General features: G+C 43.1%; 1 protein-coding gene across 1 annotated transcript in view; it reads right to left on the reverse strand.

Moving 5' to 3' along the window:
• Window positions 1-27,677, reverse strand: part of DNAH10 (dynein axonemal heavy chain 10) — an 88,766-nt gene that overhangs the window by 44,052 nt on the left and 17,037 nt on the right. The window contains exons 13-38 of the mRNA XM_054995876.1: window positions 26,960-27,136; window positions 25,690-25,815; window positions 25,296-25,465; window positions 23,177-23,328; window positions 21,944-22,108; window positions 20,451-20,658; window positions 20,058-20,214; window positions 18,502-18,978; window positions 15,945-16,107; window positions 14,337-14,446; window positions 14,153-14,255; window positions 13,647-13,825; window positions 12,633-12,844; window positions 10,602-10,758; window positions 10,259-10,492; window positions 10,037-10,159; window positions 9,343-9,576; window positions 8,068-8,291; window positions 7,074-7,343; window positions 6,572-6,755; window positions 5,587-5,721; window positions 5,238-5,390; window positions 4,905-5,093; window positions 4,409-4,555; window positions 1,310-1,501; window positions 16-134 (exon numbers count right to left, since the gene is read on the reverse strand). Coding sequence (XP_054851851.1) covers window positions 16-134; window positions 1,310-1,501; window positions 4,409-4,555; window positions 4,905-5,093; window positions 5,238-5,390; window positions 5,587-5,721; window positions 6,572-6,755; window positions 7,074-7,343; window positions 8,068-8,291; window positions 9,343-9,576; window positions 10,037-10,159; window positions 10,259-10,492; window positions 10,602-10,758; window positions 12,633-12,844; window positions 13,647-13,825; window positions 14,153-14,255; window positions 14,337-14,446; window positions 15,945-16,107; window positions 18,502-18,978; window positions 20,058-20,214; window positions 20,451-20,658; window positions 21,944-22,108; window positions 23,177-23,328; window positions 25,296-25,465; window positions 25,690-25,815; window positions 26,960-27,136 — 4,760 coding nt within the window. The remainder of the gene's footprint in view (window positions 1-15; window positions 135-1,309; window positions 1,502-4,408; window positions 4,556-4,904; window positions 5,094-5,237; window positions 5,391-5,586; window positions 5,722-6,571; window positions 6,756-7,073; window positions 7,344-8,067; window positions 8,292-9,342; window positions 9,577-10,036; window positions 10,160-10,258; window positions 10,493-10,601; window positions 10,759-12,632; window positions 12,845-13,646; window positions 13,826-14,152; window positions 14,256-14,336; window positions 14,447-15,944; window positions 16,108-18,501; window positions 18,979-20,057; window positions 20,215-20,450; window positions 20,659-21,943; window positions 22,109-23,176; window positions 23,329-25,295; window positions 25,466-25,689; window positions 25,816-26,959; window positions 27,137-27,677) is intronic.

Genomic DNA, 27,677 nt, shown 5'->3' on the forward strand with positions numbered 1-27,677 from the left:
GTATTCTTTACTCACTTCGTCTGCGCATGGCATAGAGTATTGATGACCACAGACTTTCCTCCTCCAGTTGGTCCTACCACCATGGTGGTGTGACGTGTCAACATAGTTTCATACATTTGGACAACTTTATCCACCTGCCATGAAAATATACATGTTGACGTCCATTTGCTAAACTTACTGGCAGCAAATTTCCCCACCAGGAATCAAAGCTCCACTTCATGGAATTTAAGACCAGAGGTGGCCCTGCTGATTTTCTAGCTACAGGAAAACGACACATTTTTTCAGCATGCGCTGAGGTCTGAAAAGATCACGGGCCTAGAGGGCAGCGTGGGTGGTAAGCAAGAGCCAATTCTTACTTCCATAGCTGCCACTGCACTGCTGTGTGTGTGCATCCCCCCAAAGCCCAGATACCTCAGCCCTGTCTCTCCTGAGGAAGGATGGAGGGGATAGCTGAGTGGAGCATAAAGACTGAGACCCTTCATTAACTTAAAAAAATGTACATTTAATGTCTGAATGTTTCAGAAACTTGGGCTTGGATAGAATTTATGGGATGCAAAATATTCCACGTGTCAGAAAATGTCAGTAAACACATCTGTAGTACCTTTCCTATGGAAAACCCTAGCTCTTAAGTTGCATTAAAGTAGTTGTTGGGGTCCAAACCAGAGCTTGTTGGTGACTGCTTAATAATCCAGACTTGGGATGAATGTCCCACTCATAATTTTCATGGCCAGTTGCTGGAGTTGTGAAGGGCAGCAGGTAGAATGTACTGCTCTGTTGACCAAGCCAGACTTCTATTTAGTATATGTAGCAGGCTGGGCCAGTACAAAGACTTCATAATGCCTGCCAACTCCAGGGAATACAGTTGCACACTTCTGTTCCTTTCTGTGCCTGAAAAGGGTTCTGGGTTTTGAGAACACAATGTCCCAAGTAACTCACTAGTCCTCAAGCTCTGAGGTTGCAATTTCAAGCTCAAGCGCTCCCAACAGCAAACTAGGTGTAGTATAAACCAGGGCACAAACAAGGAAGTCGAAGGTATAGAAAAGTTGCATGCAGTGTGGTTGGTGAGAGACAGTCGCAACTCAGATATTTGAGCCAAGCCCCATACTGAGGGAAACAAAAGAACAAACCCAAGTGAAACAGGATCCCTACTGTAAGAATGTCATCTAATGTGATGCTCACTTGAGGCTTGCTGTCTGTGAGTTGTATAGAATGAATTACTGAACTACAGCCTGACTTTTAAGATGCAATTCTACCTCGTCCCAAGAAGCTCTGGCTGTTTGTGCAGGATACTTTCTTCCTTTTTAGGTACCTGGATTGGCAGAACAATGTAGCCTCCTTCAGCCAGCACCTGCTCAACAGCATCATTAAATTTAGGGTAACGTACACGAGGGCAATCTAGTCCAGGAAACAGGTCAGAAATCAAACCAAGGAAAAGAGGGACATCTTCAAAAACAAATTTAGGGAGGTTCATGTCTCTCAGGGCTCTCATCAGGACCACATCCTAGTTTTTCAAACAAACAAACATGAGTTAATATTTTTTTTCATGAAAAAATATACTTTCGGGAGACCTTACCTAGAGTATTGTGTTCAGTTTTGGGCATCACAATTTAAAAAGGATATAGATAAGCTGGAATGTGTCCAGAGGAGGGAAATAAAGATGATGAGGGGTCTGGAGACAAAATCTTATCAGGAAAGGTTAAAGGAGCTCATATGTTTAGCCTGGAGAGGAGGCAACTGAGAGGTGATATGAAAACCATCTTCAGGTACTTGAAGGGCTGTCATATAGAGGATGTGCGGAGTTGTTTTCCACTGCTCCAAAGGTTGGACTAGAACCAATGGGGTGAAATTAAATCAAAAGACTTTTTGGCTAAACATTAGGAAGAACTTCCTGACAGTTAGAACGGTCCCTCAGTAGAACAGGCTTCCTTGGGAGGTGGTGGGCTCTCCTTCTTTGGAGGTTTTTAAGCAGAGGCTAGATGGCCATTTGACAGCATTGCTTATTCTGTGAACCTAGGAAGATCATGAGAGGGCAGGTAGGAAGGGCTTAGTTCTCATGGCCCTTCTTCTTCATGGCTCTGCTTAGTTCTCATGGCCTTTCTTACATTCCCAGGGTAAGGCCAATTGCCACCTTGCGGTCAGGAAGCAATTCTCCCCAGGCTAATTTGGCTAGGGATCCTGATGGTGTTTTGCCATCTTCTGGGCATGGAGTACAGGTCACTGGGTGTGTGCGGGGGAGAGAGAGAGTTGTGAATTTCCTGCATTGTGCAGGGGTTTCGACTAGATGACCCAGAGGTCCCTTCCAACCCTATGATTCTAGGAAATACCCCACTGGTTGAGCCTTATATTGCACATCAGTTATATTTTACAGCTCTACCGTCAAACTTCCAAGGACAAAGATCTACTTCTTTGAGACTGTCAGGGGTAAAAAGAAGAGATTCACATTTATAGAAATTACTTAGAACATTATATAAAGCACCTCTATTCTACTCTTGGAGCAGGCAGGACTGTCAACTGGGACAGGCTTCCTCCTATGGCAAAGGATAGCAAGCAATGGATCACGGTTGAGTGACTCTTGAATTGCTCCAGGCTACTTTTCCACGTGACATGGAAAATCCATGATCAGGTTTTCTTGTTTTTTTTCATTCCAAAGCAACCATGTTTGACTAGGGAACAGGCAGAGGAGGATTTTTTTACCCCTTTCTCTTTTGCTCTTTAATTGATCTAAATCAACACACCCCCAACTATTAGCTCCTCAGGGGAAAAAGATGGGTACTGGGGTGATTATGATCAGGAAAAAATACAGAGGAAAGGGTTACATACTGCTTTCTCCATAATTAAACAAACAGTTTAAGGTTTTTTCAGACCCCTTAATGGTTTTGTTAATGAAGTCTGATATGGAGAATCTTCCTACCCTAAAAGTGGAATTGATTTTGTTATTGTTGTTACAGCAAAGTTCTCAGTAGCTGCTTAGAAAAAGCCCAATACATCTTCTGTTTAAAAAAATCATATGAAAAAATACGTGACCCTTTCATTCTATATAAGATTTTTTCACAATGAGAGAAAATGTCAAAATTACACTTAAAATTTTATCAGTAGTCAATATGTTTTTGTTAGCTTACTGTATCTTATTGTAAAACAAAACAAACTGGTTACTTGAACACCCCTGAGCAAGTCTGTTGTGACGGTTGTGATTTCTGAATTACTGTTCATTTTGTACTTATTTCTAAGAATGCTTAACACCTGCCAATTTGGCTCACTTCCCCCATTCGTCAGTGTTGATCAGGCAGCCAATTAGGCAGGTGATTCAGCTGCTCACAACCTGTTCAAGCGTATTTGCAGGGAAAAGCTATTTGCGATCCTCAGAAGCCGGTTAAGGATTGACTGGGAGTCGGCTTCTGGTCTCCTCCTAAAGAAAACTTTTCTAAGGGAGGAATCAAGAGCTAGCTCCCAGCTAATCAACTGGAAGTTGTTGTTGTTACATTCATTTATTGTGCGCCTTTCTCACCAGGACTCAAAGAGGATTACAAACATGGCAAGAACTATTCAGTCAATCAGAAGCGAATGACAAAGTATTCTGATTTCCCATCCAGGAAACTTTGCTGCCTCTCAGCAGAAGCCATAGGATTTTCATTCCCTTCTCGCCGACGTAAGCTTGAGATGCAAAGCAAAGGGCAGAAAGCATCTCTGACTCCAGCCCCTTTTGTAATTAGGAGGTCAGAAGCATTGCCTCTCTTCCTGGCCAGTTTGGAGGGGAAGGAAGAGAAACAAACTCTGTCTCCTGTTTCTTTTGCAGCTCCACTGAGTGTCTGTTTTGCTGAGGGGCGGGGGTGGATCAAAAAACTCCTGGCTGATCCCCCATTTGGCTGTGAATCAGCTTCTAACCAAAAGGGAGCTGCAAACTTGTTCAGCAGCTGCTCAGGTTGCTCAGTGCAATCCAAACCTATCTGGAGTTCACCGAGAAACTTGCGGCATCCTCCTGACTCCTTTCTCTGTGTAAAAAAAAAATGGACAATGAAATGTTTTTTAAAAAGCACTGTCTTCTCCAGTGCTGCTTCCCTGATGAAATTAGCAGCTCAATACGGGGGCTCTGAAGATTAAAAAAAAAACAGCCAACATGGAAGGATCCTGATCACAGATCTTCCAGCTTATGTCTGCTTTGGACACGAGATAACATCATCTCATGCCTCACACCATAATTACATTGCAATGTTATACAAGGCACTTTGCTGTGGGCTAAACACCAGTGATGCCATTCTATAGCGGAGTAACCTGCTGACTGTGTGGCTAGCTGCCATGCGCACCAAATCCACTACGGGATCTGGGCTGATTCTGGATCACATCAGTGGGAATGGGTCCCCAGCCTCACGGTTTTTTGATATTCCAGGATAACGGAGTAGAATAGGCTTACCTCATTGAGATCTGGTGACCCTCTCTTCAACTCTCCAGCCATCACCAGAACTGATTTCAAAGCCCGAAGCCCAAAATCATAGTGGTGCTGTTTGGAAAGCTGCTCTCTTGCTAATTTGTACAGCACTGTCATCTTTTTGGCCAGGGTCTGGTGGACAAAATGAAGCACAGAAGGAAACATTTCCACAGTGGTTCTTGAAGATGATCTGTGTTAATTTACACGTGTGTATGACAAGGATAGTGCCGCAAGATGACTTGCATGTATGAACAAAACACTTTGAAATCCATGCGGTATGAGCAGTGGTGAGTGTACAAAGCAAGTCCCAACACTTTAGAAAACTTTTAAACTCATCTCAGCACTTCCATTGAATTTTACATCACCTTGAGCAAAGTATTTTCCAATGTAATTAGCTTACAAATTTCACCTGCCAGCCATCAAGTACAGAATAGTTAAGAGATGTATATGCATGTGCAAATAAGCCCTTTGGGATGCCTACCTTTGCCATAAGAAACCCCTCAGAAAACAGCATGATTTCACAGATTTGCTGGAGATCGGGCACAATCACAACCACAGGTCTGAACAGAGCCTTTACCGATTCAGGGAGCTCAGTACGGCCAGCATAGCCAGGGTTCATTGTGATAAAAATGCCCATTCGCGAATCCAGAGAAATTTCTTGCCCTTCAAACTGAAACAAGTCAATGTCACACAGACGCATGCCACAAAGAACAGGCCTACCGCAGGACCCCCCTGATGCACATCTACACATCCATGTGTAAACATAGCCCACAACTAACTCTTCATAAGCAAAACCACCTTTGTGCTTGCATACCTGAAATGTTTTCAGTTGGTTCATCAAAGCATTCCGAATGGTCTGGATCTGCGAGGAAATGACTGAAAGCACGGAGGCATCGATCCGATTAAATTCATCAAAGCAACCCCAAGCACCACACTGGGCAAGGCCAGAGAAAATTTTACCCACTGCCTAAAAGACAAAGGAGAATTCAAAACATTGCACAGGGGTCATTTCTGAATATTGGTGCCATATTGTTCTTATGCTACTTTTATGGAAGTAGTCAACAGTCCCAGAATGATCAAAACTACACTGTGTCTGGTGAATGTCCAGATAGCTAGAGTTGGGCTTTTGGGAGCAGGAGAAAAGTCAGAGCTGACATGCTTACCTTGAAATCCATGCCTTCTCCACAGTTGGTGACGACACAGAGTAAGCCCAGGGCTTTGGCAAGATCTTTGGTTGTCTCTGTCTTCCCTGTTCCTGCTGGGCCTGCAGGAGCTCCGCCCAAGTACATGGACAAAGCCTTTGGAGGAAAATAATTCAGAAATGATGTTCAGAAAAGAAGGATCTGCTCTGCTGATTCTCCAGTAACTAAGGCTGGAGAGAGGCAAACTTTTAGGAGATCTGAAACTGGTTCGAGGAAGGTTTGTCTTCTTATGACACTTTTTTTATCCCTATGTTACCTCTGATCAAACTGGCTTGGCAGCTTTTGAAACCTGCCAAAAAGTGAAGGTGGGATGTGTGAACACATCAGGAGTTGCCATCCCCTTTTTCAGACTGCTTTGGGTTCTATGAAAGCGCCGTTATCTGTCATCAGCCTTAACAATGCCAGACTTAAGCTTGGATTTTTGATACCGGTTCTGCTTAGAATGAGTAGCACAACAGTGCAGCTCCCTTTGTTGCTACCAGAAGTGTATCCCTTCGCTCATGCCACTGGTTTAGGAGAAAAAATGCTACATTTATTCCGCGATTTCTGTCTTACACCCTCCTGCTTCAAAGAATACCCAGGGCCACTCACTAGAAAGGAATAAAAAACAGTTCCAGAAAAACAGCACACAGATTAATATTTAATTAATTAATACTTAAATACTGCAAACAGTGTGAAGGTTTAAATGCAAGAATAATTTTTTTTTTAGATTTCAGATTGTGAGAGATACAAGCAAAAACAAGTAAAATTCAAGTTTAAGTATAAAGGCTACATAAAACAGCATATAAAACCTATATATTATGGCATGACCAGATTCTGAGTTTGGTGCTAAGGCACTCACTGATGGAAGCAGGAGAAAGGGCTTTGCTTCAGGCCTTCCAAACTCTCACTCTGCTTGCTTATTCAAGGACACTTCATTAATGTAAAAGCTCTTTTCACAGTTTACCTGTGTGAGTGTTAGATAGATACGATCTGTGAGTGGTGTGATAACTAGCCGCCCATTCAAGCCCATGTACTCGTAGCCGTAAGAAAAGGTGCCAGTGCATTGGCGCACGTTGAGTTCGTCGGGCTCTCGGTCCCAATAAAAACGCAGTTGGCTTTCCCATTCAAATTCACGGGCATCCATGATGCTAAAAAAAGAGAAAGAAGGTTGCAGAGGCTCCCAGGAACAGGCTACTTGCTCTGGTGTCGAGTCCACACGCAAAGTCTGCAGACTTCGATGAAGCTCATGCCAACAGAGCAGGCTACCACTGTTATCAAGGGAGACAGCACAAGCAGAGAACACCGAGGTAAAGGCAAACAGAAGAGAGGCAAGGAATGTAGGACCATCAGTACCGACTGGACCTTATCTGAGCCCCAATCACCTGTGCATCCCACCAGATTCTACAACAGTGTCACTGACTCTCAGCTATACAGCACGTTTGATTCTTAATTTTTAATGCACTTACCTGTCTCTTACAAATGTGTCAACTATATCTCTCGCGTGGACGTCGATGATGAGAACAGTGTTGTATTTTCTCCTGTCATTCTTGCTTAGTGGCTTGGTGATTCGAGTTACTAGTTCGTCAATCTGTTGGTGCATTTTCTTGGCATAATTTTTCATGGCCTGTTTTTCTCCCCTCTTCACTTTCCGAAAGACGTCCTCCACTTCCCAAGTCCACCACACCTGATTGGCAGCCAGCACCATCATGCCTTGGTACATCAGCATCCAGTCAACTCTACGGAAAAAGTAGTGTCTCATTGAGGGAGAACTAAAAGTGGTAGGACATCTCATGTTTGAAGACTTTGATATGAACGACAGTTGCTGTATTCTAATATCTGGAGCTATATTGGTGTAGGACTGCCTAGTAGGTCCGACATATGTGGAAGGCAGCAGAAGGACCTGTCTGCTTTCTCAAGACTGGGGTGCTTCGAAGGGAGAGGGCTGCTGTTAAATTTGGGTTGAAATCCCAGTTTAGTTACAGATTAACTGGGTTGTTTTTGCCAAGTTACCAAACCTACGGACCAGGGAAAAATGGTTTGTCTCACAGAGTTGTCAAGTGAGTCAATACTGAAAAGCTTGCAAACTATTAACGTTGTGTCTATATTAGTTTATACACAGGATATATTCAGAAAAAGGGAGCACTCATGTTTGCTGAGACCTTGCAGAGAACAAATGAGCCACAGAAAGTAACAAATTAAACAGGAGGAGGCATCTGCAGAAGATATTTGTTTGCTCCTCGTTTAGTAAAATAGCACTAAACTAAAAAAGGGAAGGGTGTGGAATGAGACATTTATGATATGACATTGTACAACAACCCAGACCAAATGTCCCAAGCTGACTCCACTCACAAATGCAGACAGGTGGCGAACTAGCACAAAGAGGTGGCAAGAAAATGTTTCTTTAAGCAATGCTTGGTCCAACACATTGCCCACCTGACATTCTGCATTTGACTACCTCACCTGCTTCTGTCCTCGCAGTATCGAAAGATGGCTTCTTTTGTTATAAGTCTGTTGGTCCTCCTCATTTCAACAAGCACAGCAGTCATCCAGTTCTCCACTCGGCCTTCAGCTGGTATAACCTTGCGGAACTCCATCACTTCACGTTCCGCAGAAATCATGGCTGAGGCAATCTTTGTACCATTGTCATCTTCATAAAACCTCAGGGCAGCAATGTTGTCATACATCTGAGACATGTTGGGAAGTGAGAACACTTAAGCATGATCTTAGCCATTGGGGACTCTTAGATCACCAGTTTTGAAATTCAAGAGGAGCACGGCTTATAAGGCATGCTGTTTCTGCACAGCAGGCAAGACACAGTCCGGGCACTTGCTTCCCACCAGAAATGGAAAGCATCTACTGCACATGGTCACACATGAAGCTGCCTTAATACTGAATCTGACTCTTGGTCCATCCAAGTCAGTATGGTCTACTCAGACTGGCAGTGGTTGTCCAGGGTCTCAGGCAGAGGTATTTCTCATTACATACTACCTGATCCTTACCTGAACATGCCAGCCATTGAACCTGCAACCTTCTACCAAGCAGATGCTCCTCCGCTGAGCCACAGGCCCTCCCCCTACATTTATGCTAAATTTAGCACAGCCCTGCCTGCACAGTGAGTGAGTGGGTAGGTCTCACTGCACCAGTGGAGAAAGTGAAATTCCCTAGTCTGCAAACGAGACAGGCACAAGCCAAACACAAGCGCCCAGAGCAACGCTAACAGGAATTAGATTCTCATTTATGTCACCATTTCTTGCACAAACTTTGGTCTAGTCCTAGACTTGGGCAAAATATATAATTAATTAAAACTCACTTAAATGTACATCCATCTGATTCTTTGCTTAAAGGAGGACAAATTAACATAGGAAGCTGCCTTAGTCTTACTCAGTCTTAGACTTATTGCTCTATTAAGGTCATTTTTATTTACTGTGACTGGTAGTGACTGTCTGAGGTCTCAGGTAGAGGGCTTTCACATCACCTGATGCTTTTAACTGGAGATGCCAGGAATTGAACCTGTGACCTTCTGCGCTCAAAACCAATGCTCTGCTACTGACCCACAGCCCTTCTGAAGATCTAAAGCTGGCCAGTAATTTGCTGGCTCCCTTGGATATCAGAAGGCACCAGCTGTGCTGTGTCTCAAAGTAAGGCAAATAACCCAGTTGCAGAGACTATCCAGTGACACAGAAAAGCAAAAAACAGAACATCCTAAATTTGTTTACAGAAGGATCCATTGTCCACCTTTATCATGTGTTCCTGCACGCATAGTGGGTCACTGCTGCCAAGAATGCTGAGCAGTTCATCATCTGATATGAAGAAGAATCTGGGGAAAGCATTTCTCTTCGAATCCAGATAGTCATTCAAGCTTTTCTGGCATTTCTCCAGGCCATCGCTTATATTCTGGAGGTCTGCAAGACGATTTGGAGCTTCGCAGCACTTCTTTATCAGAGGTTCTTTGACAGTTTCACCCATTATCTGCAGGTATAAAGGAAACAGAATGAAGCAAGTACTGATTGTGAATTATCCTGCTAACTGCAGGATGGTGCATTCTAAATCATGCATGTTTTAGGATCTGCCAACATGAACCTGCTGAAGTACCACCTTTAGAGGATGCCACACTGGTGGCAGGGCGTTTTTTGATAGTTGCCCCAATATCATGGATTGCCTTCCTACCAGGCTGCTACATCATTTGCAGTCTTTCAAACGCAGAAAAAAAATTTCTCTTATACAAGGCTTTTTGAGAACCCAGCTGTTTTACTCGCTTTGTAGTTTCACTGGGGTTTTTATTTCATTGAACAACCCATGTTTTTATGATGTAAGCCATTTTGTAGACTGAAATACTGAAAGTGGCATACAAATAGGGTAAATAAAGAAGTGTGTGCAATCAACACTTTGTGCTTCAAAACCCTCGTTAAAACTCAGGCTAGCTACTTGCCCTTTTAAATATCCTGTCGATGTTGTCAAATTTTTTAGCTTCATCAGGCAGTTGAGATCTTATGTCTCCTCCAATAAAGATGCTTTCCAGATACATCCACTTCCGTTGAACTATCATCCAGATCTAAGGAAGTCAAACATAATTAAGAAAGGAAAAGAGCAGGTAATCTAAACTAAAACAGGGTACAAAATGACCAGTTAAATGGACCTGTCACTTCTGTACCTCAATCACTTCACCAATCAAGGAGAGGGTTTTTTCCCAGTTGTGAACAGTTGCCAAAAATGGTCCTACAAATCTGCTGCCAGAAATACTTTGGAGATTAACTGCATTGTCATCCAAGATCTGAACGATGTCATCAACCGATCCCAAAATGAAGCCTCGTTCTTGAGTGCCTTTGAAGTACCTTTGCACTGTAAATTTCATATTCTCCCAGGTTTCTACTATTTCCTTCACACCCTATGAGAGAACAAAAAGGCAAAAATAAGGCTCAACATCCCTATGGGCTATTCTAATTAATTATTCTAGTTCTTGCTGTCAGTGCTTTAAGAGCAGTAGCTGAATTTACCTTCTCAATACCAAGCTCTTTCACAGCAGAGCCCACAATCTCATTGATAACATCAGAATATTTGTGCAGTTCCATAGCAAACATATTCTCAAGAGTGAACGTTTCTGTTGTCATTTGAAAATGGGTACCAGTTCGATCCATCAGTTCCTTCCAGTGCCTGAAATGAATTTACAGGTCAACAATAAGGTGGTTTGGTTCAAGCAGGGCTCATTTTGCGGGGAAACGTGCAGGAACGCAGTTCTGGCAGTTCTCAAAAGAGGTCACATGTTCGGTGGCCCTGCCCACCTGACTTTTGGCCATTTTGGGCCTGTTTCCACTGGGATCGGGGCCAAAACTGCCTGGATTGGGTTGGTGCCCGGCAGAGGACACCTCCCCTGCCTGGTACCGACCCGATCTGGGCCGTTTGGGGCCCAATCCAGGCCAAAACATGCTCAAAATGGCCATTTTGAGCCATTTCGGGCCCATTTCGGCCTGACTCGGGTGGTTTCACCAGAATTGGGACCAAAATGGCCCCAATCAGGCCACTGCCAGGTGGGGGGACACTTCCCCAACTGGCAGCAGCTGAATCCCAGCCATTTTGGGTCTGATCCTGGCCATTTTGGACCCCTTTCAGCCATTATGGGCCCAATATGGCTAGGATTGGTCCCAAAACAGCCAGGATTGGTCCAAAACGGACAGGATTGGGCCTTTGATGGGTGGTGGATCACCCTCCCGCTCAGCAGCAGCCGGATCCTGACCATTTTGGGCCCCTTTTGCCATTTTCAGCCCCTTTTTGCCATTTTGGGCCTAATTTCGGCCCTGAATGGCCAGGATTGGGTCCAAAACAGCCAGGATAGGTGATATCAGGGGGTGTGGCATATGCAAATCAGTTATGCTAATGACACACTTCCAGTGATGTCAAGGGGCATAGCATATGCAATGAGTTATGCTAATGAGTTCCTCCAGCTCTTTTTCTACGAAATTACCCCTGGGTTCAAGGTTCACTGCTTTAAGTTACCTTGGCAATGGCATGGTCCCAAAACCAAGTGTGTCATGCAGACACAGGAGCAAAGGGGACATTTGTAGAACAGAACTGGTGGGAAAGGCTACTGTGGGAAAAGGGTGCTTAAGCCTTCCCCTGTACAGTTTCCTGACCTGAAATGAACTGGAGGAGGTGCTACTTGCTCCACAGGGGGCTCCATGTGTACTGATGTGATACTCATAGCTTTTCTTCATCAGGGATGCGGTAGGCAAATCCCCTTCCCATGGAGCTCAAGTGATAATCACCATTAAGTCTAGGCCACCATGGAAGTTTTTTATATGAAGAATATTTTTTTCACACGAGAATCATCATAAACTAGAATGTGCTTAGCATTTGGGCAGCTTTACCTACTTCTTCATAAATATAATATAATAGAAAAACAACAGGATACATGGTCTTATGGAGGTTCATATTACTAAAATTTTTGGCTTTAGTAAAAAAAAAAATGAGAAAATTAGGAAAATATAGCAGAGTTGGCGCAAAGATTGTGCATTGCAAGTAATGAGAACAGATTCACATGGACTCCAGTGTAGCTCTGTAAAATTATTTTACTAAAGGATAAAACCTTTTAAAAAAACATTTGGACAAAATAGTAAATTGCTAAGCTGACTACGTCTTGCATAAAAAAGTAACTGAGAGAAGACAGAGAGAAAGTAGTAGAGAGAATGGACAAAGAGCAATAAAACTTCCATATATAGGATCACTAACAGTGCAATCCTATAGTTACTCCAGTCTAAGGCCATTGACTTCAATTGGTTTAGACTGGAGTAACTCTGCATAGGATTGCATTGTTAATTGCCCTCCCCAATAAACAAGTTGCCCAATAGAAAATCGTAATTCTACTTCATTATGCTTAGTGACTCCCATCTCTATGGCGGGAATCCAACTTCGAGGCCTAAGTGGTTACATGCAATTAAGTTTACTAATTAAGTAAGTAACACAAATAGTTTAACTCTTTCATGACTAAAACGAAAACACTTGCTATATCCCCACAAAAACAAGAATCAAACCTCTCTCTTAATGCCTCATTTTTCAAATCCAGCAGCAAAGGAATGGAGTCCTTAAACGCCTTCATCTTCATTTCCAGGTGATAAGCTACAGGACTGCTGCGGACCAGTTTGGGCAGTTTCCGGAGGGATTTTAGGAATCCCTCAATCCCTTCCTGCAGTACTTGTACATTTAGGTTCACCCACAGAGTCTGAGACCATTCTTCTTTAGCAGCCTGGAACCAGGAAATAGACTGTGAGAAACATCTCTTTCAGATTTGCAAACAGACTGGAAAGCAAGATAAAATGACCGAGGAAAAACGCCAGCCAGTATCAAGCACTCCAGACTAAGTGAATATTACACAACACCAAAGCATCCCCTTTTTTCACCCGAACAAAAAGCTTACAGGTGACACGTGGCTGATCATGGCCACCTCTTTCATGGCTGAGGCAAGCAGGTCTCCTATTCAGCCTCCTGGTCTTTGCTTTTTTCATTTGTTGACTGTCACCAACCCTCACGGACCCAAAAAGGCCATACATGGGATTGTGCAATGTGTGCTGCTGAAGGTGGACTCGGGAAATAGTATTTGCTCCTTTTATTCTACCAGTTTTTACCTGTTTTTATGCCTTTTAAATTGATGTGATCTGCTTGCCAGGGAGAGTAAACTATAAGTCCAATAATAAATAAATAAAATAAAAATAAGTACTAACAACAACAAACAACCTAACAAGCAGCAACAGACATAGAAACAGAACCCCATATCTTTGACCTTGATGGTGCAAATATAAAAGTTAATTTCCTGCAATGGATTAACAGTTTATTAGCTACCCCGCTTTCCTCTTCTACTTTCTGGCTTATCCACTCCATACACTCCAATCAATGAAAGTACACAACAGGTGGAAAATGGGAACAAGTCTGCATTTCAAACAAGACTCTGAGAACCATGATCCCTAAAATCTTACTTGGTCGTAGTCAAGACTACTTGAATGTAACCAAGACTAGAAGAACCAGAATATATCTTATCACAATGGACTTACTCTTTGCAGCTTATAAATGTCATAGATCTGCCTCAGACCTTTCATCTCCTGCTGGATTTTCATTAAATCAGGATACATTGTGATTGGAAGGTCAAACAGCTTTTCAGCATTTGCCAGCTCCTGGCGATTTTTCTCGTGTTTCTCTAGTTCTTTTTCAAAAGTGACCATAAGCTCTACTCCTGCAGATGGCAGTAAAGAATGCTTATTATCAAGAGAGAAATGAATAAGAACAATTAAATCAAGTGCTACAGTCTACAGAACACAATTCTCAGTATGGGAAACAGGCCTGGAATTGTCTTAGAAAAATAAGCAGAACAGAGAGAAGTAGGAGACAAAAAGCCAGACTAGAACAATGAATGTCATCGCAGCTGATCCAAATTACATTTGCATTCTCAAAAGAGAGAGTCTGAAAGGCCACGTGGTTTCTAGACCCATTTGGGAAACACCTTCCACTGTTTCTTCACAAAGTGTGTAATGAAATGAGTGCCGAGTATACATCTCCTTACCTTTATCAAGATTCTCACCAACAGAACCTGGGCCTTTGGTAATAAACCTGTGGTAGAAATCTGCAATTTCCTTACTGTAGTTTCCAATTTGATCCTTTGTAATCTAAAGGGAACATGATCCAAATTAGATTGGCTTTTCCTTCTGCAATGCATTTTCCCACAGTGTAAGTAAAAATGCTGATACCTCAGTAAATGTTTTTTTAATACTTCCGAGGCTGTGATCAACTGTTGAGGCTTCAGTGAAAAGCGCGTCCCACATTTCCTTTATCTTCTCCACCAGCTTCTGTTCTTCTGCTGTTGTCTACAGTTAAATCATGAGAACTATTCATAAAATGGTATGGATACATCTAACAAACTTCTAGCTTTTTTAAAAACAAAAACTGTGATGGGAGTCTCTGATTAAAAGCAGAGGACTGGTGAGAACGTAGAATGGAAAACCAATAGGGGGACAAAGAAAAATTAGCAGAGGAAAGCTTTTAAGCAGCCTATTCCTCTTCTCTCCTCAACTCATTCCTCTGCTCACATCTGCAGGACTCTCTCAATCTTCCTCTCATAAGACCTGGCTGACATCTCAGCCAGCAAATGTTTCAACAAGACTGACCCCAAAATGGCCAAGTTTTGAGCCAGTGTCTGGGGTCGAACACCCCAAGCCCCCCCGGACTTGCCACAGATCCGCTGCCTGAGAACTGACGGCACCCTGGCTGCAGGCACAGAGAGTCCAGGGGAGGCGACTCAGCCCCAGCCGACGGGGAGTGTAGGGAAAATGGAGCTAGCCTGGGCAGTCGGCCAGGTGGGCGCGCTGCCAAACCAAGCTTCAAAGGGTAAGAAGCCTGGGATGCTGATATCCGGCTAGACGGGCTAGAAGCCCCTGCACGCACCCCAGGTGGGGCCAGTGGGCCCGATGTCCACCCCAGGGGACTGGCCAGAACCATGGATGCCAGTCTGGTGCCTCCCAAACAGAGGCGGAGGCGGCCAAGCCGTGTCACCTGGAGAGGCCTCACTAGCCCCATTGTGCAAGAAAGGATAGTAGAGCAAGGAGGAACTGGAAGGAGAGGAGGAACACCTAAGAGCATCCCCATCTGGATGGCATCACGAGGAATCTGCCCAGGGCTGGGAGGCTGCCCAGGGATAGGAGGGAGCCTGGGAGGGGGAAGCTGAAAGAAGCCCTATAAAGGCAGGCTCAGTAGAGAGGTCCTGGTGGGTTGTGTAGGAGTGGTTGGGGGGGGAAGAGAGAGAGAAAGAGAGAAAGTGAGCGAGCGAGCATATGTGCGTGCGTGTGGAGAAGGAGCTCACTTGGCAAGGGATGGTGCAGGAGTGGAGGGTAGAGCAGAGGCTCCAGAAGGATAGGTCCGTAGGTGGCTGAGAGGCTGCGAGGGTGATGTATACCCCCTCTCCTTCCACTATCCAGGGGACAATCCCAAGCCTGCTTGTGCCCAAGGCCCCTCCAGCGGATACTCACGCCCAGAGCTCCGCTGCTGCCATGGCGGAACCTGGCAGCCAGGATTAAGCCCATGTCTAACCCAGATCAAGTCCTAAGAAGACCACCCCCTTGAGTATGTATCTACCTTTCAAATAGCACAAAACACCTGACATAACAAGCCATACTGAAATATTTTTAAATTGCATTTTTAAATGTGTCCTATTTATTGTTTTAATTCTCTTTGTCAGACATCCTGAATAGTTAACTGGAGAGGTGGGTATATACGTTTTAAACAAGCGAACGAACAGAGAGGAATTTCTTGAGATTCGGTTGTACCTCAAACATTGCAACACCATTCTTAAGAAATTTTACTTACAGGAATGTTGTATGTTGCAAGGGTACGGTATCGCTCCTGAATATCCAAGTACTTGAGTTCCACTTCCAGAGACATAGCTCTGATCTCTGCAATTGTGCCCAGGACATATTTGAGGTCCTCTAGTGTGCTGGGAGTTGTCTTGAGGTTCTGTGACAATCTCTAGAAAGGAGGATTTGTTCTTAAGAGGAATACTTCCATTCCACACTAACCACTATTTTGAAGGGTAGGCAGTTAATCCCACTGGCCTTGAAAGTTTTCCAAGGTATTGCTAAGCTCCTCTACGGGGGTGGAATGCAAAAATATTACCCCAGTTAGAAACCATTCAGAATTCCTTTTTAATGAAAACCCTTGGCCTCCCTCAGGGAACTCCCGCATCTTACCTAAGACTTGAAGTTGATTTACCCTCTATCACATCTAGAGTGCATTTGAAGTTACTGAAATATTAGAAGAGGTTTGTCTGTATTTCTGATGATCACCTGGTAAGCTACTGTTTCCAGTATTACAAATATGTGGCCTAAATTATTCTCCGCTATTTCCCAATTGTATTCTCTGCCCTCGCTGCATGTAGTTAAGTGGATTTGGGGGATATGTGTGAGTGGATCTTTGCCCAGGATGCCCTTGGAGATACCAGCCTTGCTGGGCAATCCAAATGTTCGCCTTGGTGCCCTGAGTTCAAGAAAAATAAAATTTCCCCCCGCTATCTGGCTGATCTCTCTGATGCCTCCTTGAGAAAGGCATTTATGCAAGCTCATTTCAAACCATGCTGTCTGCTTATCTCCAGGATAGATTCTCAAAACTACCCCTGGAACAGCACCTTTGCTCCTGCAATTTGAAACAGGTAGACGATATTGTTCACTGTATCTTACATTGCCCTCATTATGAGGCTATCTGTAACAAATTCTTGCACCCATTCTTTACTAAGTTTTCTGGTACAGAGGAGGATTGTATATACTTTCTTTTGGCTGCTGCCAATGCAGAGGTTACCTTTAAGGTGGCTAGTTTTATCCTTTTATCAATTAACTTAAGGAAGAAATCAGCCTTGGTTGTTTCTAATAGAATTTTAGCTAAATTATAATAATGATTTTATACATCATATGAGGTTTATTTTATGTAATGTTTTAGGTATGTATATGTATTTATTATGTCTCTTGTGAGGGTATGTATTAATTCTGTATGGTTGTTTTGAAGTTATGGCCTAGGGCTACATTAATAAACTTTGTACTTGTACACTAACCACTGATAAGAGCATCAGTTCAGAGATGGGAGGAGGGGAGACATCTAACCAGTCACACTATGTGCTCCGTAAATGTACACATTTCTGAAGGATGCTCAGACATGGTATGAAACACAAGTGTTGGAAGAGACAGTATGCCCATATAGGCACCCCGATGTCACCAGTACTATCATGGCGTAAAATGCAAGCACGGCCACATTCCCCTCATTTTTCTTAATAATTCTGCATTCTTTTTATACAACACTAGCACTGACAATATATATCCTTACAACAATAAGCTGTTTGATAGTTGGTATATGGTGGAACGTTTTAAAGCAAGTTTTCAAAATAACAAAACTCACAAGGAATATGGAGGAGTCAGTAACTGGGAGGTTGCGCCCCCCCCCCCGCCCCGCCCCAAGCACGGTAAGGCAGGGCAGCTGACCTCCAGGGCAAGATGAATTGCTTTCTACTCATCTAAGCCCTGAATCTCAGGTCTGTCACAGATGACCTAAGGCACTGATTGAGAGGTCTGAAGCTGAGGCTGTAAGAGCAGGAAGCTCCTCTGGGATTTCTATTTCCCCACCACTCTACTGTACAGAAGAGTAGTAGGATGGGTGGAGATTACGACTGGGGTAGATGCAGCTCTCACCCTTCACAGCTGGTGCTTGAGCAGGCCTATTTTTCCTCCCCTGCCTCAGTTGTGGCGTAATGGTCGAGTGTCACATTCAAATCCCCCACTCCGCCAAGGAAGCTAGCTGGGTGACCTTGGGCCTGTCAGCCTAACCTACCGCACAGGGTTGTTTGGAGGGTGAAATGGAGGAGATAAGAACAACAGAAGTTGCTTTAGGTCCCCATTGGGGAGATAGGAAAGGCGTAAATGAAGTTAAATAAATACCGTAAGTAAATAAATTGGTTGATGTTGAACTATCCTCAACGTCCTGTGCCACCCAAAGCTCAGTGAGCATGCTCAGACCTCACCAGACCATGTCAGGGGGTATGATTTAATATATATAATATATACTTTATATACTAATATATACTTTAATATATATAAAGTAACATTTTCCTGCATAACTAGGTGGCTCCCCCATGCATTCAGAAACCTGTACTTTGTGGTTTAATCCCATTTTGCCACTCTCCTGATAGGAAATTGACCATCAAATGAGGACGCTGCTGCTGCTCCCGCCCCCTGCAAAAGGCCTGACTGTAGCAGCCAATACAATACAGATCGATTCCAGAACTTTCTCCATCACCACCCCACTCCATTTTGAAGATTTAAGTAATCAATAGAACACAGGCAAGGTTTTTCCCCCCAGAGGTGTTACCAACTGTCCTACCTCAATTTCCTCTTGGAGGCTGTAAAGCGCCTCTTTGGCCGAATCATTGAGCAGCCTCCCAAGTGACATCACCCAGCCTTTGGCATTCTCCTGCACAGTGCAGGCCAATGGCCCCAGCAGAAGCCGGATACACTGCTCATCCTTGATCAGCGGCTGCTGCATCACTTCCCGAGCTATTTTAATATAGAACTGCAACTTGTCATCAAAGACAACACAGGCTGGTTTCTTGGCAGCAAACTTTTCCATGACGATGGCCTTGTCGAGCTTCCACAGTGGGCGATACCTCTTCCACCGGTTGAGATATTTGGAGAGAGAGCCCAGCAGCTTGTGCATGTTTTGAGTGATGAGAATGGCCTGTTCGATTATTTGAGTGTTCTGGGAAATGTCACTGAAGAAGCTCAAAATGATGGGCTCGTCATCCTCTGCATGCTGCGGCGGGCAGTCGATGCAGGTGCCGTGCATCCAGCGAACAAATTGCTATGTTACAGACAAAAGAACATTAGTAGGCACTGTTGGACCTCGAGTTTCGCAGAAGCTACCAGGAGAGGAGACTGGGAGAGGGGAACAGTGCATTAAGAAGAGTGCATCGATAAGCAACAACAACAAGATGAGGAAGGGAAGTTCCAGGCAAGGCTCCTAAGTCCTCACTGCCTGGTTTGCCCCTTTCCCCTCTTCTGCTCTCCACAACCATCTCTCTAGGCTTTCTCTGCAGACACCCCTAAATTGAGGCTCTCATTTCTCCCTCTCTGCTGCCTTACTGCAGCCCCAACCCCCTTATACTCTTGCAGCCTCCTTTTTTACCAACTCTCTTGCCAACATCTTGTTCGGAGAACATGGAGACTGAGCAAATAATATCAAGTGTCCACAGCCTGCTCCTCCACCAACCTCCAGTCGTCGCAAGGCAGCTGAGCAACAGGGCTCTGCCTCCTGAGGCTGGACAAAGACATTCCACCTAGATCAGAGGCCAATCTGTCACTCCATTCAAAGGACCACCAGGTGGCAGGACAGGATACCTCAGAGCCATTGTTATGGAAATCCTCAGAAGACCTAGAAGTCTCCTAGGGCTGGGTATTAGGGGCAAGGCTTGTAGAGTTTGCTGAGAGCTACTTAATCCCTCCCAGACAGAGGGTTGAGGAGAAGGTATCAGGCTAACTCTCCTCCAGAGCAAAAGAGAGAGAGCAGAGGGGCATGAGAATGACATGGAGGAGAGGTGCCAGGTGAAGGAAACTGCCTTCTCCTCTCCCTATCTGAGGATTCCAGGGGAGCTGGGGCACTGGGCAGTCAGGCTGTGGCCTTCCAGCTCCCACACTGATGGACCAGTGGTACAAGGCACCGTCACATGTTTGTACGATTTCTTCTGATCTGGAAATCAACAGCATTATGAACTCCAGTTGCCTTATACATGCACAGAATGCAAGCTTGCAGAGATGGCCCATATTCTGGTAACATTCCTAGTTCACTGTACAATGAATGAGTAGACCTTATTTATCTGTGCATAAACTGAGGCAGCAAACATTCCCTGCAGATCTGCTAAGGGGCAAGCCCAGAATTCTCACCTTAGTAACTTCCACACAATCTCGGATGCTAAGGACACACAGTTTTTCAATTTCACTTGAATTTGGCTGCAGAATGATTTCGGGAGCAGATAAAATTGTTTCAGCTTGAAACAGTGGGGTATTTCCCAACACCGCTGCATTGAAAGACTGCAAATTTCTACAGAAAGTAAAGAGACCATCAGATTTGTTTTCTGACAGCAAAAACCAGACCATATGTTTGTTTATTATATTTATTTTTTTCTTATCCTGCTTTTCTACCCAATAGGGAACCCAAAATATAAATGCAAATACAATAAATAAGGAAACAGGAAATAATAAACTGCAATTTAAAAAGTATACCAAAAATCAGAAAAATAACCAAAAATGAAAAGAATGGTGCTGAAACAGACTTACTTGAGAACTAGGTTGGTCAAGCTCTGATAAACTTTGTTTTCCCAAAAGGCATAATATTGAGCCAGCCTTGGGGATCTGCCCGTGTTACTGTTCATAATAAGTCCTTCCATTTTTGTTAGCAGTGGGCCAATGGCAATGTACTTGCGGACTATGTGTTCGACATCTCTGGATCTTTCATGCTTGACATACTCAAAGTATTCCTTCACTCCTGTCAAGGTAGGCAGCAAGATTAAGATGCTATTTATATCAAGGTAAGTGCAATTTGCAACAAAAAGAAGTCCTCACACGTATGGGATGAAAATGTTTTCGTATACATGTAATGTACGTAACATAAAAACACGGCTCTCTAAGAATCACTGGGAACTCTCTGACAAAATCACAGGAGATTCCTAGAGAGGACTGGCATCACTTCTGGGTTTTCCTCCAAGAGGTGGTGGGAAGAGCAGGACCTGGCAACTCTGAAAGCATCTCACATGCAAAGTCCTCCATTTCTCCCAAATAAGTAAAGCAACACGGAGTCACACTATGTGACTCCGGAGACCTTGAGCATCTCTCCCTTCTAAATGCACTGAAGCCATTCTCTGACATCATGAAGCAGTAAAAGCTTTTCTCAGAGCATTGACAGAGTTATTTGGAAAAGGGTTGTATGAAAACCTGATAGGCATCAACAGACCTCCCAAACCGTTCGCTGTGACTAGCTCCAAGGAAACACATCTTTTGCACTGAACCTCCCTTTACATCCCTAAATGTTTAAGACAGGTTTTATTTTATGATTTTACTAGCTCTGGCTATTTAGTTTTTAAGTTATCTGAATAGAACTGGGACCTTCATATCTAAAAAACTGCAGAAATAATACGTTTTTGTTGGAATTCTACTTTCTTAGTCTCTGATGCTTTCTGACACCTTTGTGAGTGCTGTTAACTTTTCTTATTACTTATATATTTTATTGCTTTAATTATTGCTCTGCTGTAAATCAACCAGAGGTCTTTTTTTAAGTAAAAACAGGGCATGCATTTTATACGTAACTTAATAAATTAACTAACATGAATTAACTAAGAGCTTCTTCATACTAGCTATGTGAGCAAATATAGTCTGGATGAGGACATGGAATTATGTGTCTTCATACTTATGGTTACCTCTAGGCAAGTGCCCAAGCAATGTCCATAAAATAAGGTTGCCTGTTAGCCTGGAGGGGAAAAAATGTCCTGTCTCTTTAACAGAGGCATAACTGGGTGCTATCTACCAGATGTTATTTATCTGCATGTCATGAAAATTTCAGCTGCTCATTCCCACGCATTAAGCCTCTATTAAAGGGACAGGATGGTTTTTCCTTCAGCCGGTCAGCAATCCTGATTCTAAAATGCATATGGAGAATGACTTCCTTGTAGGAAAAAGAATGATCTATGAAGCAATCTTCAACAGCTTTCAGAACTTAACCCTTGTGCACATCAATAATGATTCTGTTGGGCTCAGAAAAAAATGACCAGACATACCAGGAAGTGTATCTTCACCCGTGGAAGGCGGGCTTTTGAACAGATTGGTCGATTCTATTAATGTAAGTTTATTGGTCATATCGTCCGCATTCTTGTGAATCTGATGAACAAGTGATTCAAACTTGCTAATGGCTTGAGTACATCGGATAATATAGTCGCCAATACCTTTGAAATAAAGGAGCCCGGGTGACTATTTCTTCTTTACTTTACCTTTGTTCATTGATCAAGTGAACTGGTTTGCACACAATCTCCTTAATACAACTCTCGAATTAAATCCAAAAACTACCGAAGAAAGGTCCCCCACAGCCTCTTTACTGGGCTTTGGCTGAGCATCAGATCGACTTAAATAATTTAAACTGAGGGATGTTCCACACCTGATGTTGTAATCACATAAAAACATGAAGCAAGCATACCCACAACACTTCTGCTCAAAGAAACATTCTTCTCCTATAAAATATTACAGAAGCTTATCCTTAAATGCATCCAAAGTTGCATTATTTTGCAAAGTGTATCTAAAATTTGGTCTCAGATTGTGAGAAATTAGCTGACAAAAGTTTAAAGGCAAAGAGTATAACAGCCCAATGGCTTTCATATGCTTCAAATATATTCATGGGCTGTATCTTTGTGGATTGGCTTGGACATTTTGGATATATTGTAAGGCAATTTTTTTGCAGTAAAATAGGGAATGGTCTGCTTGGACTGAGATAAGTTAGAGCAGTACCACAAAACCTGACAAGCTTCAACATTGTCTCTCCCCTCTCTTTTCTTTTAAACATCTACACTGTGGCATTGCACACACTCGCTCAAATTCCTTCAGGAGATGCCAAACCTGTTTTTTCTTACAACCCAAGACCATGTGTATTTCACAGTCTCATCTCAAGGTTACACCTTTTTTCTACATGCTGGATATCAATTTTTAAGTGGGCAGAAGTGTATGGATTTATATGTACAGTCAAGCAAATTCAGTATTATTTAAAGGGTGAGAAAAAAAACCTCATAAAGCAGGGTGCACACTACTGGGAACAAAAGGAGTATAAAACTAAAAATACACAAAGATTAGTGATAGGAAACTAAAGAACACTGGGAAAAATGCAACACAAATTCTGGTCTGAGCAGGAATAACTGCACTCTTTCATGGGACAAAATAATAAAAGAGGATGGTGTGACATATTTGGAAAAGTTTCCCTTCACAATGACTACTTGAAAAAGGCTTTACAATATCAGCTGTCTTACCTAATGAATTCCAGTTGAGCCTCTTGTAGCCAGATCTGAAGACTCGCCAAAGATCTTGTATCTGTTCATCCAGAAGCTGGGCCTCCGCTTCATTCAGCGTTGCTATCAATTTGTAATAGTGATCCAACATCTGATTTATGCCATCAGTATATCTAAGGCAAGAGAGCAGCACAAGGATGCCTCTAAGAGCTGCTTCATCCATTCAGACATCACCCCATCTTAACCTTGTCAAAGTTTCTTCTAAACAGTTGGAGCGGTATTAGTTTCAAGATACTGCTTTACCAGTTAGTTACTGAGCAGGGAACCCTTATAAAACTGACATGAATCTAACTATTCAAAATAACACTGACAGTAACATTTCTTGTAACTGAAAAGTAACATCTGAAAAAGCAGCTTTAATGCAACCCCAAAATTTAAAAACCCAACAAATACACAGTCATATAAAGTATAACACAAAACTGAATAGCAAATGAAAAAGTTGACCAAATACACACAAATTAAATCTAATCAGTCCATCAATCAATTACAGTGCAGCACTGTAGCTAAAGTGTTGGAGAATGGAAGATTTTATTCACTTACCGTGAAGCTTCCTTTCTCGGTGGTCCGGGAGTGGGGCAGTCCGTCCTGACAAGAGGAGGAGGAGGAGCTACCCAAGTGTCAGGACGGACTGCCCCACTCCAGGACCACAGGAGAAGGACTCCAGTCAGTGACCTAGGTTCAAATCTCCAGTTAGGCATATAGTTCACTGGATTATCTTGGGCCACTCTCAGCCTAACCTACCTCTCAAGGTTGCTGTGAGAATAAAATGGAGTATGGAAGAACCAAAAGGAGGAAGAGTGGAACAAAAGCATGACGGATATAAAATGTAATATTCAATGTAACCGAAAGTAATAAATACTTATCAGAATAATAAAACAAAATTAATCAAAAGGGTTAAAATGTGAACACTGAACTGTGAAAACTCAGTTGGATCCAACAAGGCTATCTATGAGATGATTAACAGTGCAATCTATTGAAACCAAGGGCCTTAGACTAGAGTAACATTGCAAAGAACTGAACTGCCAAAGACTTCCATAACTACATTTGGGAAAGTATAATGATTTATGACCATATGACATTTCTTATCAAATTGAATGGATTTATACAACTTAATTTGAATTGTTGGACTTACAGTCAATGGTATTTGGATTAACTTTGCTTTTTGAAATGCAATTAGTGAACTTTGATTTACACAACATATCCTCATAAATGTTTTATATTTGTCTTTTTAAATGCTTTTGTTTTATTTTACTTTACTACTCTGATAGCCATTAACTTCTTAATTAAGGCAAAAGGGGTTGATTTAACGTATGTGTGTGTGTTATTTGATCAACCATCTACATTTAGCAATCCAAAAAGCACTAGTATCATAACCCAGATATAGATGTAGGTCCTTAGACGTCTGCCTCTAATTCTGCAGACCCTAAGGTCCATTCATGGCCCAGTCTGAAGAGCACTCAACAGGCCTCTCAAAGGAAGAGACTTCAACATCTGACTCTGTTCTCAAAATAAAGTGAGGAATAGACTCCACAGCTCTATCACTCCTCCCAAGCTCTCTTCAAATTTTCAGCAGAGTGCATATCTGAAGGCCACCCACAGCAATGCCAGTTTGCCACGCTCCAAACCAGGACTCTGCCACTCAGTTCTAGGTAGTTCTCAGGCTTGGGCATTCATAGTGCATTTCTATGCAGAGTTACTCCAGTCTAATGGGCTCAGAGTTTAGTAACTCTTCACAGGAGTGCGGTGTCAGTAGCCTGCACTATTTAGATGCTCAGTTGTTAAAGGAGGCCACTTCTGTCTTCCCTGGATGTTTGCACTGGGAGCTGTCCGGGTCCTGCATAGCTTGATTCAGCTTTGGTTCCTCTTTGAGATCTGCATCTAACTGCTGGGCTTTGACCATAGGTCAGTATTCTCGAGACCGTGTTCGCCACTGTGTGAGGTCAAAGTCTGGCTGGACCAGGAGGCTCTCAGAATGGCTTACCCCTCCTTCTTAGCACTGGCAGAATGGCTCATGTGCCAGAAAGCTGCTTTAAAAACCAATAGCGTCACACAATATTTTTTCAGGCCAGAGTAGATTCACCTGAGGAATTTGTCCTCTTGTAGTGCCACATTCCTTGCTATTTCAGGTACTGGAAACCCCAGCTGTTCCATATATTTTGTTTCATTGATGATCTCTCGAAGTTTGGGAGAAAAGTTCACTACGTAGTGTGCAGTTTTCTCTGCAGTGGCCACATCGTCAGAACGTGGGATCTATATGTCATAAAATCAACCACAATGGAAAGGAGAGTAACATGTCAAACCGACAAAACAAAGAAAAGGATGTCATCAAGGGACGGAGATTCATGAAACTTGAAACTGTTCTACAACATGCATATGTTCCCAAGGACAAATAAAGGTGTGGGATGAGATAAGTTCATAATCACCTGATCATGGGCCTCTGGGTTAGACTGAATAACAGCTCCAGAAGCATGAACTCTAGCAAGAAGGGTTTTTTTCAATAGGATAGGGAGGACCTCTTCTGTTGCATCTCTCCATTGGTCATATTTCTGATCCTCATATTCTTTCATCCTCTTTGCCACCTCAAGATATCTCTGTTTCACCTGAAATAAATTAATTCAAGCTGGAAAACGTCTACAAGAGCGCACTGATGATTCTTGACTTCAACATAAAGCCCAGTTGATGTGAATGGTCAAACAAGAGGTCTGATACTTGTTGGTGAAACTCCCCTCCCCTTCTATCTACCTGCTGTGGTGCATAGACTTGGCATTGTCTTTTCCTTGGAAGAGAGGAAGCAGGTTCCATTTATACTTGGTGCTCCTCTCTATCCAGGTGTGGAGACTGCCTAACACAGCAGAAAGAGGGAACACTGGAGCAATCCTTCTAGAAATCACAGGAGCAGCATGTTGCCCTGAAGATTTTGAGTAGGAGATACCTAAGAAGGCATCGTTGTGGAATCAGGTCAGCTGTATAAAAGCTGGTGATGCACCGGCATTGCTTATATAATTTAAAAGAAGGCTGGCAGGATGTGGCTTCTCCCAGCTTTCTGCCCCCACAACAAAACTAGGATTGTGACATTTTGACAACGGCTAAAGAGAAGGTAACTTCCAGAAAAGATTCTGATAAAGCAACAGGGCCACGGGAACAGACCCGGAAGTCACTCAGAGCAGGGATAGCTAATGTGCCGTCTATCAGAGACAGACAAGAAGATGCCAGTTTGATACTAAAAAATAAGAACGCAGCTTTTTATTTCCAATTCCTGTCTGGAAAGGATTAGAGAAGAAATGCTCCAGCACATCCGTTCTGCTAGCAGAAGTGCTTTCCTTCAATGGGAAGAACTTTTCCCTAATGCGAGACACTGTTCCAACATCTTGTGTCATGGGAGGGCTCCTTCTGCCCGAAGAAACGGCCTCTACTAGTAAAAAGGATCTATGGAACCATCCAGCTCAGAAGGAGATGAAACTGACAAAAGGTGAAAATACAAAACAAAAAACTTGCTAGAACATTCAGACAAGAACCTATTCTATGTCCCCCTCAGTTTTTTGCTCTTCAAATGCAGGAAAAGCATTTAGTAGCTTCCCATCCTAAAACAACATTCCAGATCCTTCAAAATCCCTGGATTTTTTGACTGGGGCTTCTCACATAAATTAATGGGAAATTGTCTCCAAGAGCCTCTGGCTATGCTGAAACACCCAGTTACTGATATTCTAATGCTTATTATTAACAAGCAATGAAACTCCAAGCCACCTCTTTTCCACGGTCACTAGCCAGCAGCTCCTCTACTTCTTGGAAACGAACAATGGTGTGTTTGATGCGGAAGAAAAGGGACCGTGCCCAGTAAATTGCTCCAGCCACCGGAGGGTGATTCTTGCACAAAGGAGGGTTGGCAAGGTTATTGACAAAGATGCTGTTAACCAGCTCAAGCTATGAACAAAAAGCAAACAAATATAATAATAATAACAACAACAAAAACAACAACATTCGATTTATATACCGCCCTTCAGGACAACTTAATGCCCACTCAGAGCGGTTTACAAAGTGTTATTATTACCCCACAACAATCACCCTGTGAAGTGGGTGGGGCTGAGAGAGCTCCAGAGAACTGTGACTTGCCCAAGGTCACCCAGCTGGCTTCGTGGAGGAGTGGGGAATCAAACCCAGCTCTCCAGATTAGAGTCCGGTGCTCTTAACCACTACACCAAACTGGCTCTGGTATACCAAAATACCTTTGCATAATCTTACTAGAAATATTACATTCAGAATCAACATTTGGACCATAAACCTAGGTCCTGGGATCTTCTGAGATTGCAGAAACATTCATAGAATTGCCCATGGGTCACACACTTTCCATATAAAAGGCCTGCTTTTACCACTGGTAGATTAAGCACCAAGATGGATGCAAACTGGTATGATTAAGAGCTTGCCAAAATAGATTTGTGGAAGGAAATCTCCTGACACTTTGATG

The sequence above is a fragment of the Eublepharis macularius genome, chromosome 13, assembly GCF_028583425.1.
Source record: "Eublepharis macularius isolate TG4126 chromosome 13, MPM_Emac_v1.0, whole genome shotgun sequence".
NCBI classification, from domain to species: Eukaryota; Metazoa; Chordata; class Lepidosauria; order Squamata; family Eublepharidae; genus Eublepharis; species Eublepharis macularius.